General features: G+C 39.6%; 1 protein-coding gene across 4 annotated transcripts; it reads right to left on the reverse strand.

Moving 5' to 3' along the window:
* Positions 1 to 1415: 1415 nt before the first annotated feature.
* Positions 1416 to 9819, reverse strand: LOC103713946 (plant intracellular Ras-group-related LRR protein 4). Of its 4 annotated transcripts, none has more exons than XR_015971328.2 (5): positions 7972 to 9819; positions 6766 to 7679; positions 6528 to 6688; positions 6256 to 6400; positions 1416 to 1521 (listed from the first exon to the last, which is right to left on the reverse strand). XR_015971328.2 is itself a non-coding variant. In XM_008801010.6 (4 exons), exons 1-3 carry the CDS (start codon positions 8579 to 8581, stop codon positions 6545 to 6547), a joined length of 1668 nt encoding a protein of 555 aa, XP_008799232.1. In that variant the 5' UTR covers positions 8582 to 9819; the 3' UTR covers positions 6087 to 6400; positions 6528 to 6544. The 4 variants fall into 4 exon arrangements, 2 of the variants coding, with proteins under 2 accessions (XP_008799232.1, XP_008799240.1); XR_015971327.2 differs by lacking the exon at positions 1416 to 1521 and adding an exon at positions 1991 to 5958; XM_008801010.6 differs by lacking the exon at positions 1416 to 1521 and having other exon boundaries at positions 6087 to 6400.
* Between the last annotated feature and the right edge of the window lie 1817 nt (positions 9820 to 11636).

Raw genomic sequence — 11636 nt, forward strand, 5'->3', positions numbered from 1 at the left:
TTCGAGCACCAAATGCTATCCACCATCCAAGCTGTCCATCTAGACCAATCCCAACCGTCCGCCACCTCTTCCTTGGGAGGGACGCAAGGATAGCTGTCTCTCCTGTTCTCGGGCTTTGGATATGTTCAAGATCTGACGGAGTCCACGACGGGCCCACAGAAGGTCTCGGTAATGGGCTGCTTCCAGCTGAGGCCGGGCGCCACCACATAACTTGCCAGTTGGAGGGCCAACTCGCAGTCACATCCTTGTGGCAGCTTTTGTCAGGACCACAATAGGGAAGATTCCGTGTGTGGCCGTTTGTATGAAATCAAATGCAGTAAGAAAGCTTCTGGCCCGTCGGATCGATGGTCGACGGACCAGATGGGCGTAGGTGCAGAGGGAATATCGTACGGCATGAGATCGATCGAGTTGGTGCGGACGTCTGGTGTTCGTTCCATTTAAAAAATCACCAGCTTTCCAGGCCTCATGATTAGAACGTACTTTGCACTTTGATCAAGCCCGTGTCATAACATAATAAAGGGAAACAACCGACGGCCCACGACCCTTTGATGATTTTGCCACTTCGTGCTACCTCTTTTCACATGAACAAAAAATTATCGAAAGATTGTTTCACATTCTTCATGTCTTTCTTTCATAGCTATAATTCCACAATTCTTTCCATCTCTAAACACTTTCCACGGCAGGATTGCTCCTTGATGTCGAGCTTGTGAATAACATCAATTACGAGAAGAGACTATGAAAAATTGTGGTATTACAAAGACGGGGAAGAATCTGCAAGGAGACTTAAATCATGCGGACATTGTTAAACAGATGGAACAAGTAAGCTAGTTTGTACATTCCAAAATTATTTTTTTTTTTGGTCCATCGGTACTTCACACTAGTCTCGTGTGAGCACTGCCATCTGAGTTAAAAAAACAAAATACTTCAAAACATTTGAAATACAATGAAAAAACTACACTCAATATATGCCAATTTTGCTTTTTTTTTCTTTTTCTTTTCGTACAACAGCAGCTCATACACCATGGATATAAGTGCGGCCAACAAAATAAAAAAAAATAATAATAAATAACACAAGAGATTAAGAGCAGACACGTGGTTCGCCCAAATTTTGCTTGTTTTGAGTGTTATTCGTGCAGGTGGGCACATCATACTGAGAAGGCAGTTCCATTTATCTCCCTTGGTACGGGATTTCTCTTGAACAGAATCAATAAATTCCTTGAGAGGTGAAGGAGCTGTTTAGATGCCAACGCAGTGTATCCATGCAGTTCTTCCCTGTATGGTTGCTGCTGATGATTTTTATTTTTGATTTTCAGATAAAGGAATGCTACCGATTAGAGAATCTTAAGGTGATATCACCGAAAAGAAATCAGAATATGAGAAATTGCCCGTTGTGTGGAATCAGGCAGCCCTACCATGGATGCTCTGACGAGATAAATTCCTCCTTGAATTCCTTCTCTGTGGTAGCTACGTTCTTCCTCACCCTGAGCCAAAGGTCCAATTTGGCCAAAAAATAGCTTACGCCTGCATCCAAACAATCCTAGAAGATCACCTACTGACAGCATGCTTTTGTTTCCCCTGCTTCATCACTTTCTTCTATGCCAAATTTAAATTTTAAATGATTAATTTCGACCAAAAAATAATTTAATGATGAATACTTTCAAATCTGGATAGACAAAAACACTCTTGTATCTCCCCATTCTTGTTGATGTTTTTGTTCATCAATCATATTCTCCTCTAATTAAAAGAAAACACGAGTTTAATAAGCTCTTCTGCAAGTCCATTTTTAGTACTACAAAGTCCTCCTAGTTGACTCAACAACTGCAATGAAATTTTAATACTAGTGCAATTCCACTAACTCTGGAAGATTGCTTAGTTTGACGTGCCAGCTTGGTTGACAGAAGTTATCATAATCCTCTCAAACAGATTTGTGTTATAACTTTGTTTATATGCTCTTCAAGCAAGCCCATTTCTTTGGAGAAAGTAGCAGTTACAAAGCCACAAAGCCTGAACCTGGGATTTACACAGGTCCTATTCAATATATCTCCCACGTAACAAGAAAAAAAAAAGGCACTCGTACAACATCTGGATTTCATTTTTGTTCATATACAGCAAAATCTAAACTATAATAATTCCAGTTGTGTCCCAGAAAATCTTAAAATATATATATGAATTCATCCAGTAATCATTTATCAGTGAGAGGTCTGCAGAATTCTCGCCTTAGGTGGAACAAGAACCGTTAACCAAAGAAGAAAAGAAAAGAAGAAAAAAGTGAAGTTCCAAAAAATAATCCAACTTTCTGCTGAGAAGCTGATCTTGGATAAGAAATCATTAGACAAAGTTTTGTAAAGCTGGCACCAAGCTGAAGGGATAAGGCTTGAGATTTAGTGTCAACCCAGCGAACAAAGGAGCGGGATCTCGGGAGTTCGTATGACACTGGCATCCACTATTACTAGTGGTGGGTGCCTGCCAGTTGGTCAGGTGGCCACAACTTATCCATACCTACAGACCAAGAAGGCAGGCCCCTTCCAAGAAAGTAATACATGGAGTCTGCCTGGCTTCTGCTAAGGATGGATCTTTTCCTCATCTTTTTCTCATAACTTGGACACATATAACAGCCCTATGCACTTGAAATATTCAATATCCAATATATCTTTTCGATCACATTCGATGGAGGGACCAGAAATGAGTTTCAGTTAAATGGCAAAATAGGAGAGGAAGATCTAAGATTGGCTAGATGGTAAAAGATTTTACTGCATGGTAAAAGTTTTTACTGCATAGTAAATGACCCAGAATGAGAAAATATGTCCATTGAGTAAAATCATAAAACTACTTTGATGGCCTACCACCAATCATGTCAGGATGCAGCACATGAAGTCATTGTGTAGTCCATGGAAGCTAAAGAACAGACTTGGAATGAACAACTCAGTGGAGATAAGTGAAGGGCATAATGGCACAATATCGAGAACACCTGCACCCCTAACAATAGATCTCAAAGGTGGTATGGTCATGGGCCAGATATGCTATATCAATACTATTAATGTTATTCCTGCATCCATATAAGGAGCCCAAGGGTGATATGGGCATAGAACTTGATGAAACATTAATTGGAAGGACATGTTAATAATTTGCATAATTGTGTCCCAGGACTCTTCAGTAAAAGCAGACAACAATGGCTAGAAGAAACAAATATAGATTAACCACACGATCTTCAGAATCACTCATAAAAGGCTGGGATCTGGCAAAAATTGGCTGTGCTTTCAACTTTGGGAGATAAATTTAATAGAAAAAATCTCTTTTTCAACAAGGTAATAGTTGTTAGGAAAGTGAAGACTGCCTGTGGTACAACAGTGACTGCTAGAAATATTGAGATATTCCCCAGTTAAAATTATGAGAACTGTAAAATAGTATACATTGCCTAAACAAGATCAGTTATCCATATATGTTTGAGAGGAGCTTGGATGAGCAGGGAATTCAACTACTGGAACTTCTTTCCTGGCTAACAACTTTTTTCAACAAAAAGTTTGAGAAACATAAGTCAATAGCTTAGGAGTTGACTTATCCAAATAATCCAAATAAAAAAATGTAAGCAGATTTTTTTTTGGAAAAAAAAAATAAAACTAGTCAATATTTCTCATGATTTTAACGCATACAATCATACAACAGAAATATATAAAATTTCTCAAATATTCGCCTTGCCAAGACGAAAAGGTGGTTGACTGCTTAATTAAATCTATGGAGAAAAGTCTTAACAAAAATAAGAGCTCAAAATCAGTAGAACTAAAACAAAGTGTTTGAAAGGGGTAAAAACAATAATGTAAATTTTGAAAATAAAGCAGCAATGCACATGATACTTTAATATAAATTAATTCTGAAGACATCATTTGCCATCTGACTATACCTAGTTCGGAGACAATAATATTGCAAATGAACAGTGATACCAGCCAACAAAAGGACGGAATTGGAATCTTAAAAATCTGTCACCAAAATGGTAGCACAGATGGAACGGGGCTTTGTTTCCACCGGAGTGGTTCAGGTTCGAAATGCGCGGGCGTCAATTAAATTTGGGGACCGGATGCCCTACGCCTGGACGCTTTCGGTGGAAGCGCTACTGGTCCGTTGGTACTGAGGTGGCGCTGGGGTGATATACTCACACATGGGGCAACCCACGGGTCGGGAAGGACACGCGAAAACTTGCGACCCGCATCGAACATTCCCTGGTGGAAGGAGGGCCTAGTGGGAGCTGCTACGCAGGTGGGTTTTCCCTCTTTTTTAACCAAAAAAAAAATCTTAAAAATCTCAAGAACCTTGAGAAAAAAAGATATTAGGGCTCAAAAAGGTCTGATGAAGCAATATATGTCAAGAAACAGAATTTAAACTAAATTAAGTTAAAATAAGTTGAATTAGATCAGAATTGGATAAGAAAACTTGCTGGATACTACTCCTGACACCAGCCAGTACAGATAGCTGCATCGAGTGTTTCTGGGTTTAAGATGTCTGGCCAAGAGATTTGCTCATTCTTTTAGTTTCAATCTAACTGTTTTCATGTCAACGAGATGACCAAATGGTCTTTTAGTTTCAATCTAACTGTTTTCATGTCAACGAGATGACCAAATGGTCAAAAGGCATACATAATCGACTCAAATTTTGGGCGTTGTCTGTGAAAAAATTGCAACTTCCTACTAAGCCAGTATAACCAGGCTCCAATAGCATGGAACCAGAGTAACAGTGATTTTGAGTGAATAGACTACTATGGCACTTGATAAGCAAGTCACCAACATAAAGGTGGATTTACATAAAAACATTATATCTACACTTAACCTACTACTCGACACAAAGCCTAGAAGGAAATACACTAGCAGAGCAGACATTTATGTCGTCTAAACTATAGCTTACACAGAAAGTTTGGCGGATACTAAGTTACTATCTTGAGCACAACGAATGATCATTCCCAACCGAAATTTCAATTGAAGAGTCTGAAACCCTGACAATACCCTTGTATGAATCAGTATTGAATTTCTGGCCAAGAAAAGTTTGGCAAAACAAGGGCTTGCCACAACACCAAAAGGTTAATTAGTAGTTCAGAAACCTAAATTAGTAGTTAAGCTCAACCAACCAAAGAGAAACAATTCAAACTTCAGTGTGCAAAGAATTTAGCCAAAGACAGAAAAACGAGAGGTCCAGTATAAGCAGTTGACTTCATCTCTAACATGCTAGCTATCTGCTAACAAGTCAAATTGAAACATCTATCAGATAAAGATAACATAAATAAATTTGCTGAAACTCTAATCCAATATATCCTTTAATAACGGGTTCTGACTCAACTTTTCTAAAATTCTAAACATTGATTTGAGATATTGTAAAAGTTGGGAGGGCCTAAAGAGTAATTCTTGTATTGTAACAACCAAGACTCCGCCATGACCTTTTTGGAATGTTAAGGGCAAGATTTATTTAGCAGTTGTTCCCCATTCTACTGGCATCTAAGATTTCTAAATAAGATTTTTATCTGCATGTGTTTCCATTGTTATATTTGGACTCATAAATCGTTTGATGGAAATCTTACACCCCTATTTCTCAACAACATATCTTCTACGACATCTAGAAGTTCACTCTATTATCTCAAAAAATCCAATTGTGAGCTGCGGTGTCTGGCTAAGGGCAGTAAAAACTAATTTATGGTGATAATCTTTTCAATATGCTCTCTAAAGCTTTTGCACGGATGACGTTGATACGATGCTGTCAGTTACAGAAAGGTGTTCAGCATCCACTACACAAGGAAATACAGCATGATCAGTAATCCATCAAAAAACTCTTTTCCATAAGATGACTCAAAACTAATCCCCCAACTCTTCACTTCTATCTCCTGACTTATAGCTCATCCAACACAGAAGCCACACCTTCCAAATGTTTGGACGGTGAAGTATTTTCTGCCCTAAATAATCATGATGTCTAGCTATTAGCCTGCAAAAAAAAGCATGTAAACTTCATCTTCAATGTCCAAAGCACCTAATAATTTTTTTTTCTAAATTGGTGAAAGAGTTCATGTGCACCATGTTACAAAAGAAAATCAACTACAAGACTATTCTAAATTGGTATAATAGTTCACATGCACTATGTTATAAAAGAAAATCAACTACAAGACAATGTAAAGAATAAGAAATATGGCATACATTTTTTTCATTTCTATTTGCCACAGGAAGTTAATAGTACACCTCACACAAGTTCAAAGACACTAGAAATACAAGTGAAACAACAGACCTAGGCATCGCTGAAGGAGGAATTTTACCCAAGTCCCAAGGCAAAAATTAGATTCGCATCTTCAAATTCTTCTTTTATGTGAATCTGGACAAGACTACTTGCATCATGATCGTGTATGCCAACAACATCACGAAAGATGTATTCCCTGCAATTTATATGCATCTAGAAGTTAGAAAAAACCAAAAGCCAAAATGAAGACTAGCAGCCAAAGTTTGTAATGTGGGTAAACAAAGCCAACATAACAAAGAACAAAGATACATTCACTTCCTCACCATGTGGCATCAATAAATCAGTTAATATAATCCAAGCCATCATGCTTTCTTTTGTTAGGCCTTGAGAAAAAGCAAAACTGAGCCCAACTCTTCTTACTCTTTACTGGTTGCGGCTTCACATCTTTCTTCGCAACATGTTCAGCCATGTATTGTACAACAGCCTGTAAAAACAATATAATTCTAATGCACTGAATGATGAATACTAAAACAACAACAAATCTATGCAGAAAATAATTACCTGTGCACCCATTTCAGCAATATGCCTTGGTGGCAACTCCAAAGGGTTCTCTTCTGCATGAAGCACGCGGAGTTGTGACAACATCCCAAAAGAGTCTGGAAGGACCCTAATCTGATTATTGCTGATATCCAACTCTTCTAGCATCTCAAGATTGCCAATAGAGCGTGGGAGAGATTGTAAATCAGCAAAATTATTTCCTATGTTCAGCTTGACAAGTGTGGTTGCAAGGCATAAGCTCTCAGGAACCGATTCAAGCTCATTGAAGCTGACATCAACCTCCTTCAGTTTTGACAGAGATGCCATGGTGGTTGGAAGTGATTTGATATTGTTGTACCGGACAGAGAGAATCTCCAGAGATTCCAGCCTCCCAACAGCTTCTGGAAGGCCTTTCAGCCGATTATAATCTGCTCGGAGTTCAACAAGAGAGACACAATGACCAATAGTATGCGGAAGTTCTTCAATATCATTTGTTTCAATGATTAACTTCTTCAAGCGTACAAGATTTCCAATTGCATCTGGGAGCGAGGATAGCTGGTTCGAGCTCAGGTCAAGTTCCTCAAGTTGCACCAATTTCCCAATTGTAGAGGGTAATGACATTAACTGGTTTCCCCTCAGATCCAGATATAACAGGCTATAAAGATCTCCAATAGAGTTAGGAAGCTCGCCTATCCGATTTGAGTGCAGGTCCAATTTTTTTAAAGAAGAAAGAGCACCAACAGTGGCTGGCAAAACAACAATTCGATTTTCGGAAAGATCAAGAGTGACTAGACCAGAAAGCTTCCCTATCGAATCAGGTAACCAGTCAATTTGATCCATAAGCTTGTTCTGAAGGTTGAGATCTCGGATGCCTTTCTTTGCAGAGACCTCTATCAAGCTAGCTAGTTTAATTAGACTGAGTTTCTCACTATCTTCTCCTACAGAATACATTTTTTTAAAAAAAATAAACTATCATCATTATTTAATGATATTCCAAATGATTTTATGCATAGACACCATAAACAAACTAAAAACTATAACTAGGGAATGAAATTATTGCCTAGTTGTGTCTACAAGGATATAAATCAATTCAGCAGATACAGCAAGAATTCAAATATAGCAGACGAATCGTCTTTTCAAGTTATATAAAGGAAACAAATATGAGTTCTGAAAGTGCACAGATCAATGCAAGGAAAAGACACTCGTGTGAAATTAGAGTGCCAGACTCACCAAAAGTAGCCTCAGGCCTAGTTGTAGGATTCAGCAACAACCGTTGCAATACATGAGGGTCACCACCGCCAAATCCATCAGCATACATTGTGGACTTTGCTTTCTTCAAGTAACTGTCATCTCTACTAACACCTTCGAAGCTCTTTCCGACCCCTTCCTTGGACTGAACCACAGATGAAGTAGTGGTGTTAGTATCGAAGCTTGTCTTGGAACTGGCTGCAGTAACTTTCACCGAATTCGCAGAAATAGAGGGAGCCAACCCATTTGAGCTGGAAGGAAGGCACTTGGAGGCCCTCTGAATCAAGTCGTCGAACAGCACGTGGATGTTCTCCAGATCAAGCAGCTTCAGAGCCTCCCTCTTCTGCTCTTTGCCCTGAAAGCAGACCAGATTCTTCTGCATCTCCTGAAGCACAAAGAAGAGCTCCTCAGGGATGTCGAATCCCTTCTTCTGCTTCGATATGGCATCGATGCGGGCCTGCTCCTCCTTGTCCACGTTGCGGACCAAGGCCATCGCCGCCTCGACCTCGTCAATGCCCGGCCGTGGCGGCAGAGATCGGTGGATCCTCGTGATCTCCTCCACCACACCATCAATGGACTGCAAAGGACCCATTTCTTTGAAAATTTGGACGCCCAGATCGGGGGAAGCTGTTGGGGAGCTCCGACTATGGGAAAAGGGATCGCTCACGGGCTCGCAAGGAGAAAATCACATCGGAAAGGAGCTCCGTAACCAAATATCACGAGCTCCTCAGATTTTCTAGAACTCTCTTCGGATAAGAAAGATGAGAAGAGAGACGAACGGATCGTCTCCTTCATATAAAATTCGAAGAAAAAAATCGAAACTTTGGGTCAGAATTCCAGAAAAGAACCGGTTTTGAATGTATCAGAGACCAAAAATCGGGTTAGTGGAAGCGAAAAAGGGGAAATAACCAGACAAAATCCATGAATTCCTCCAAATTTAGGAAAATCTCGGTCCAAAGGAAGAATGTTACAGGAAACCGCCCGGAAAATCCAGCAGAGCAGGAAGCGCCAAGACCCATCTTTACCTCAAAATAACGGAAGTAAAGAAGAAATCAAGCAGCCAATTCATCAAACCCCCATGAATTCTTCCATTTTCTCACGAAATCTCATCACTGAAATGGCCAATTGTATAGTCCTCTGCCATTAAGAGGGTCAGCAACAGAGCAACCAACAAGGAAGAGAGAGAGAGAGAGAGAGGAGCTTAGCTATTCTCTCTCGGAAAGAACAAAGAGGCCGAAGAGGAAAACGCTCGGAAGAACGAAAAAGTTCCGATTTTTATCACCCACCGCGCACGGATTACTCGACCCACCCGTCGGATTTCTTCAGCGCAGGAGCGGTTTCCACTGGGCTCTTCCTTAAATATAAATCGATATGTATAAAAAAGAAGAAACAAACACTGAGCAACGCGAGAAAGAGAGAGAGAGAGAGAGAGAGAGAAGGCGGTTGAGAGACAGAGCGAGCAAGCGAGCGAGCTATCGACAGTGTTATTAAAAAAACAGCCCTGGTTCTTTCGAACAAATATATATATTGAAAAGAAAAGGCCGGACCCCTCTGTCTCATTTAAAAAACAGCTTTGATTCCTTAGAAGAAATTATATATTGAAAAGAAAAGGCTGCACCTCTCTGTATCTCTCTAAATTCCAGCTGTTGGAAGGGTGAGAGGGGAATTTGGAGATAATTAATGGAGGCTGGAAGGGTGGTTTTGTTTAGATCCCAAAAGAAGCAAGCGTGAGGGTCATCTAAGACTACCAACCTGCAAGGAAGGCTTCTTAGGCAGTTGTGTGGTCCCACCAGTGGCATGAATCCACCAACATGCCCTTATGGCTTGAATGGACTAACATTTATTATTAGCTTTAATCTTATCCCCTTCTTTTGACTCACATGTTGGGAAAAACAAAGTGCTTTCTAATGTCACAAAAAGCTTGAAAAGCTTCCCTAGCCGCCGCCGCCGCCGCCTCCTCCTCCTCCTCCTCCTCCTCCTCCTCCTCCTCCTTCTTCTTCTTCTTCTTCTTTGCTTAAAGAAAAGAGGAAGGGAAGAGAAAGGAAAGAGTCCACCCCCGCATAGCAGCCCGCCCCGACCACTGGGCCCCCATCCCGCCAAGAGAATGTTCGATGCGGGTAGACCGAGTCGTGTGTTGGGCATCCCGACCTATTTTACTCATACCCTCCACACCCGTGGACCGGCTCGGATGAGTACGTCACACCTGGCACCACCCAGGCTATCAGCCGACCAGTAGCCTTCTTTTTCACTAAGCAAACCATTACATGCACCGAAAGAAAATTATAAATCATATAAGATATATGAGCAATAGCCTACTCCCTTGTGCACAAAATTCAGAACTAGTTGAGTTCTAATTGCAATGGTTACTCATCATTATCATTTTATTTTAGTTTAGGAAATGCAGATTTCTGACATGTCATATAAGCGTAGCAGCATATTATGAAGTCAGTGAGTAATGTCAGACCATTGTTATACTTTTCAAATTTAACTTTCGATACATGTGTATATGTCGACTGGAAATGGAAAGCCCATGCAAGATTGCCAGCTTGGAGTTTGTAGCTTTGCCATATGACACCACTATAATCCAATATACCAAAAGTGTAATTGTATAAGATTAGTTGTACCTAGTATTATGACAAAAGAACAGTTATCCCATTCGTTGTTTATTAAATTAAGAAAGCTGAAATCATTGTAGCTGTTTATGGAGACGTAGGGGAGGATGAAAGAAAAGAGAAGCCTGGATACGTCATGCGATCAATTCCTCCAAAAGTCGAACGTCACTCCATTAATTTCCTCCTAAAGTGGAAAAGCACTGCCGTTACCAAATTGTTTATTATAAAAAACTTCGATTTCCATAATTGCGTGTTGAGGTAATTAATTTATTAATCAAATTACTTCAACTCAAAATACTTTTAGTTCTTAAAAAAAAAAAATGGAGGACTAAATACTCAGTTCTATGGCTTTCATATTAAATCTATAGTAGGAGTGCGAAAGTAAATCGAACCAGGATTAGGTTGAGATTCGACATTGATCTATCTCAACAGGAGAAAACTATATCATATATATAACGCCGATACTAAAAATCTAAATTCATTTTGAAATTCTTGGATATCCTATCATGCCAAAAATATGATATTCTAGAGCATCAATCGGATTCTAAATTCATTTACAAACATCTGTTACTTTGAAGGTGATTTGCTTTAGTTTAAGGCTAGAGAATTTCTGCTCATCATATATATTTGTTTCCTTTAACAATAATCTCTTCTTCCTATTGTCCTTCCAAGCAGGGCTTTAATACCGTAGCGTGCAATTATCAGATAAAATAATTAGATATTCAAGCATTACTTTGCATTCCGAGGTTCATGCTCAAGCTTGATTGAAATGGACCTTTAAATATTTTGATTAGAAACCGGCGAGTTGGTTTTATGTGCATCACAAGCAATTATGCCGACATTTGAAAGGATGTTTGCCAAGAAGTCTATCCAATGCGACATCTACTAGATTCAATTTACCGGATGACTTCCAACATGGACCATGATACGAGATTTGAAATACTCCAAAGCATCCAAGTTAAACTTGATTTGCTTGGAACTTTACCAAAATGAGATAATAGAATCTTGAATCTATACCAAAACCCTGGATCAAGA

This window comes from Phoenix dactylifera, chromosome 11 (genome assembly GCF_051530095.1).
Source record: "Phoenix dactylifera cultivar Ajwa chromosome 11, Ajwa_hap1_PhDact_Kaust_v1.1, whole genome shotgun sequence".
In the NCBI taxonomy this organism is placed as follows: domain Eukaryota; kingdom Viridiplantae; phylum Streptophyta; class Magnoliopsida; order Arecales; family Arecaceae; genus Phoenix; species Phoenix dactylifera.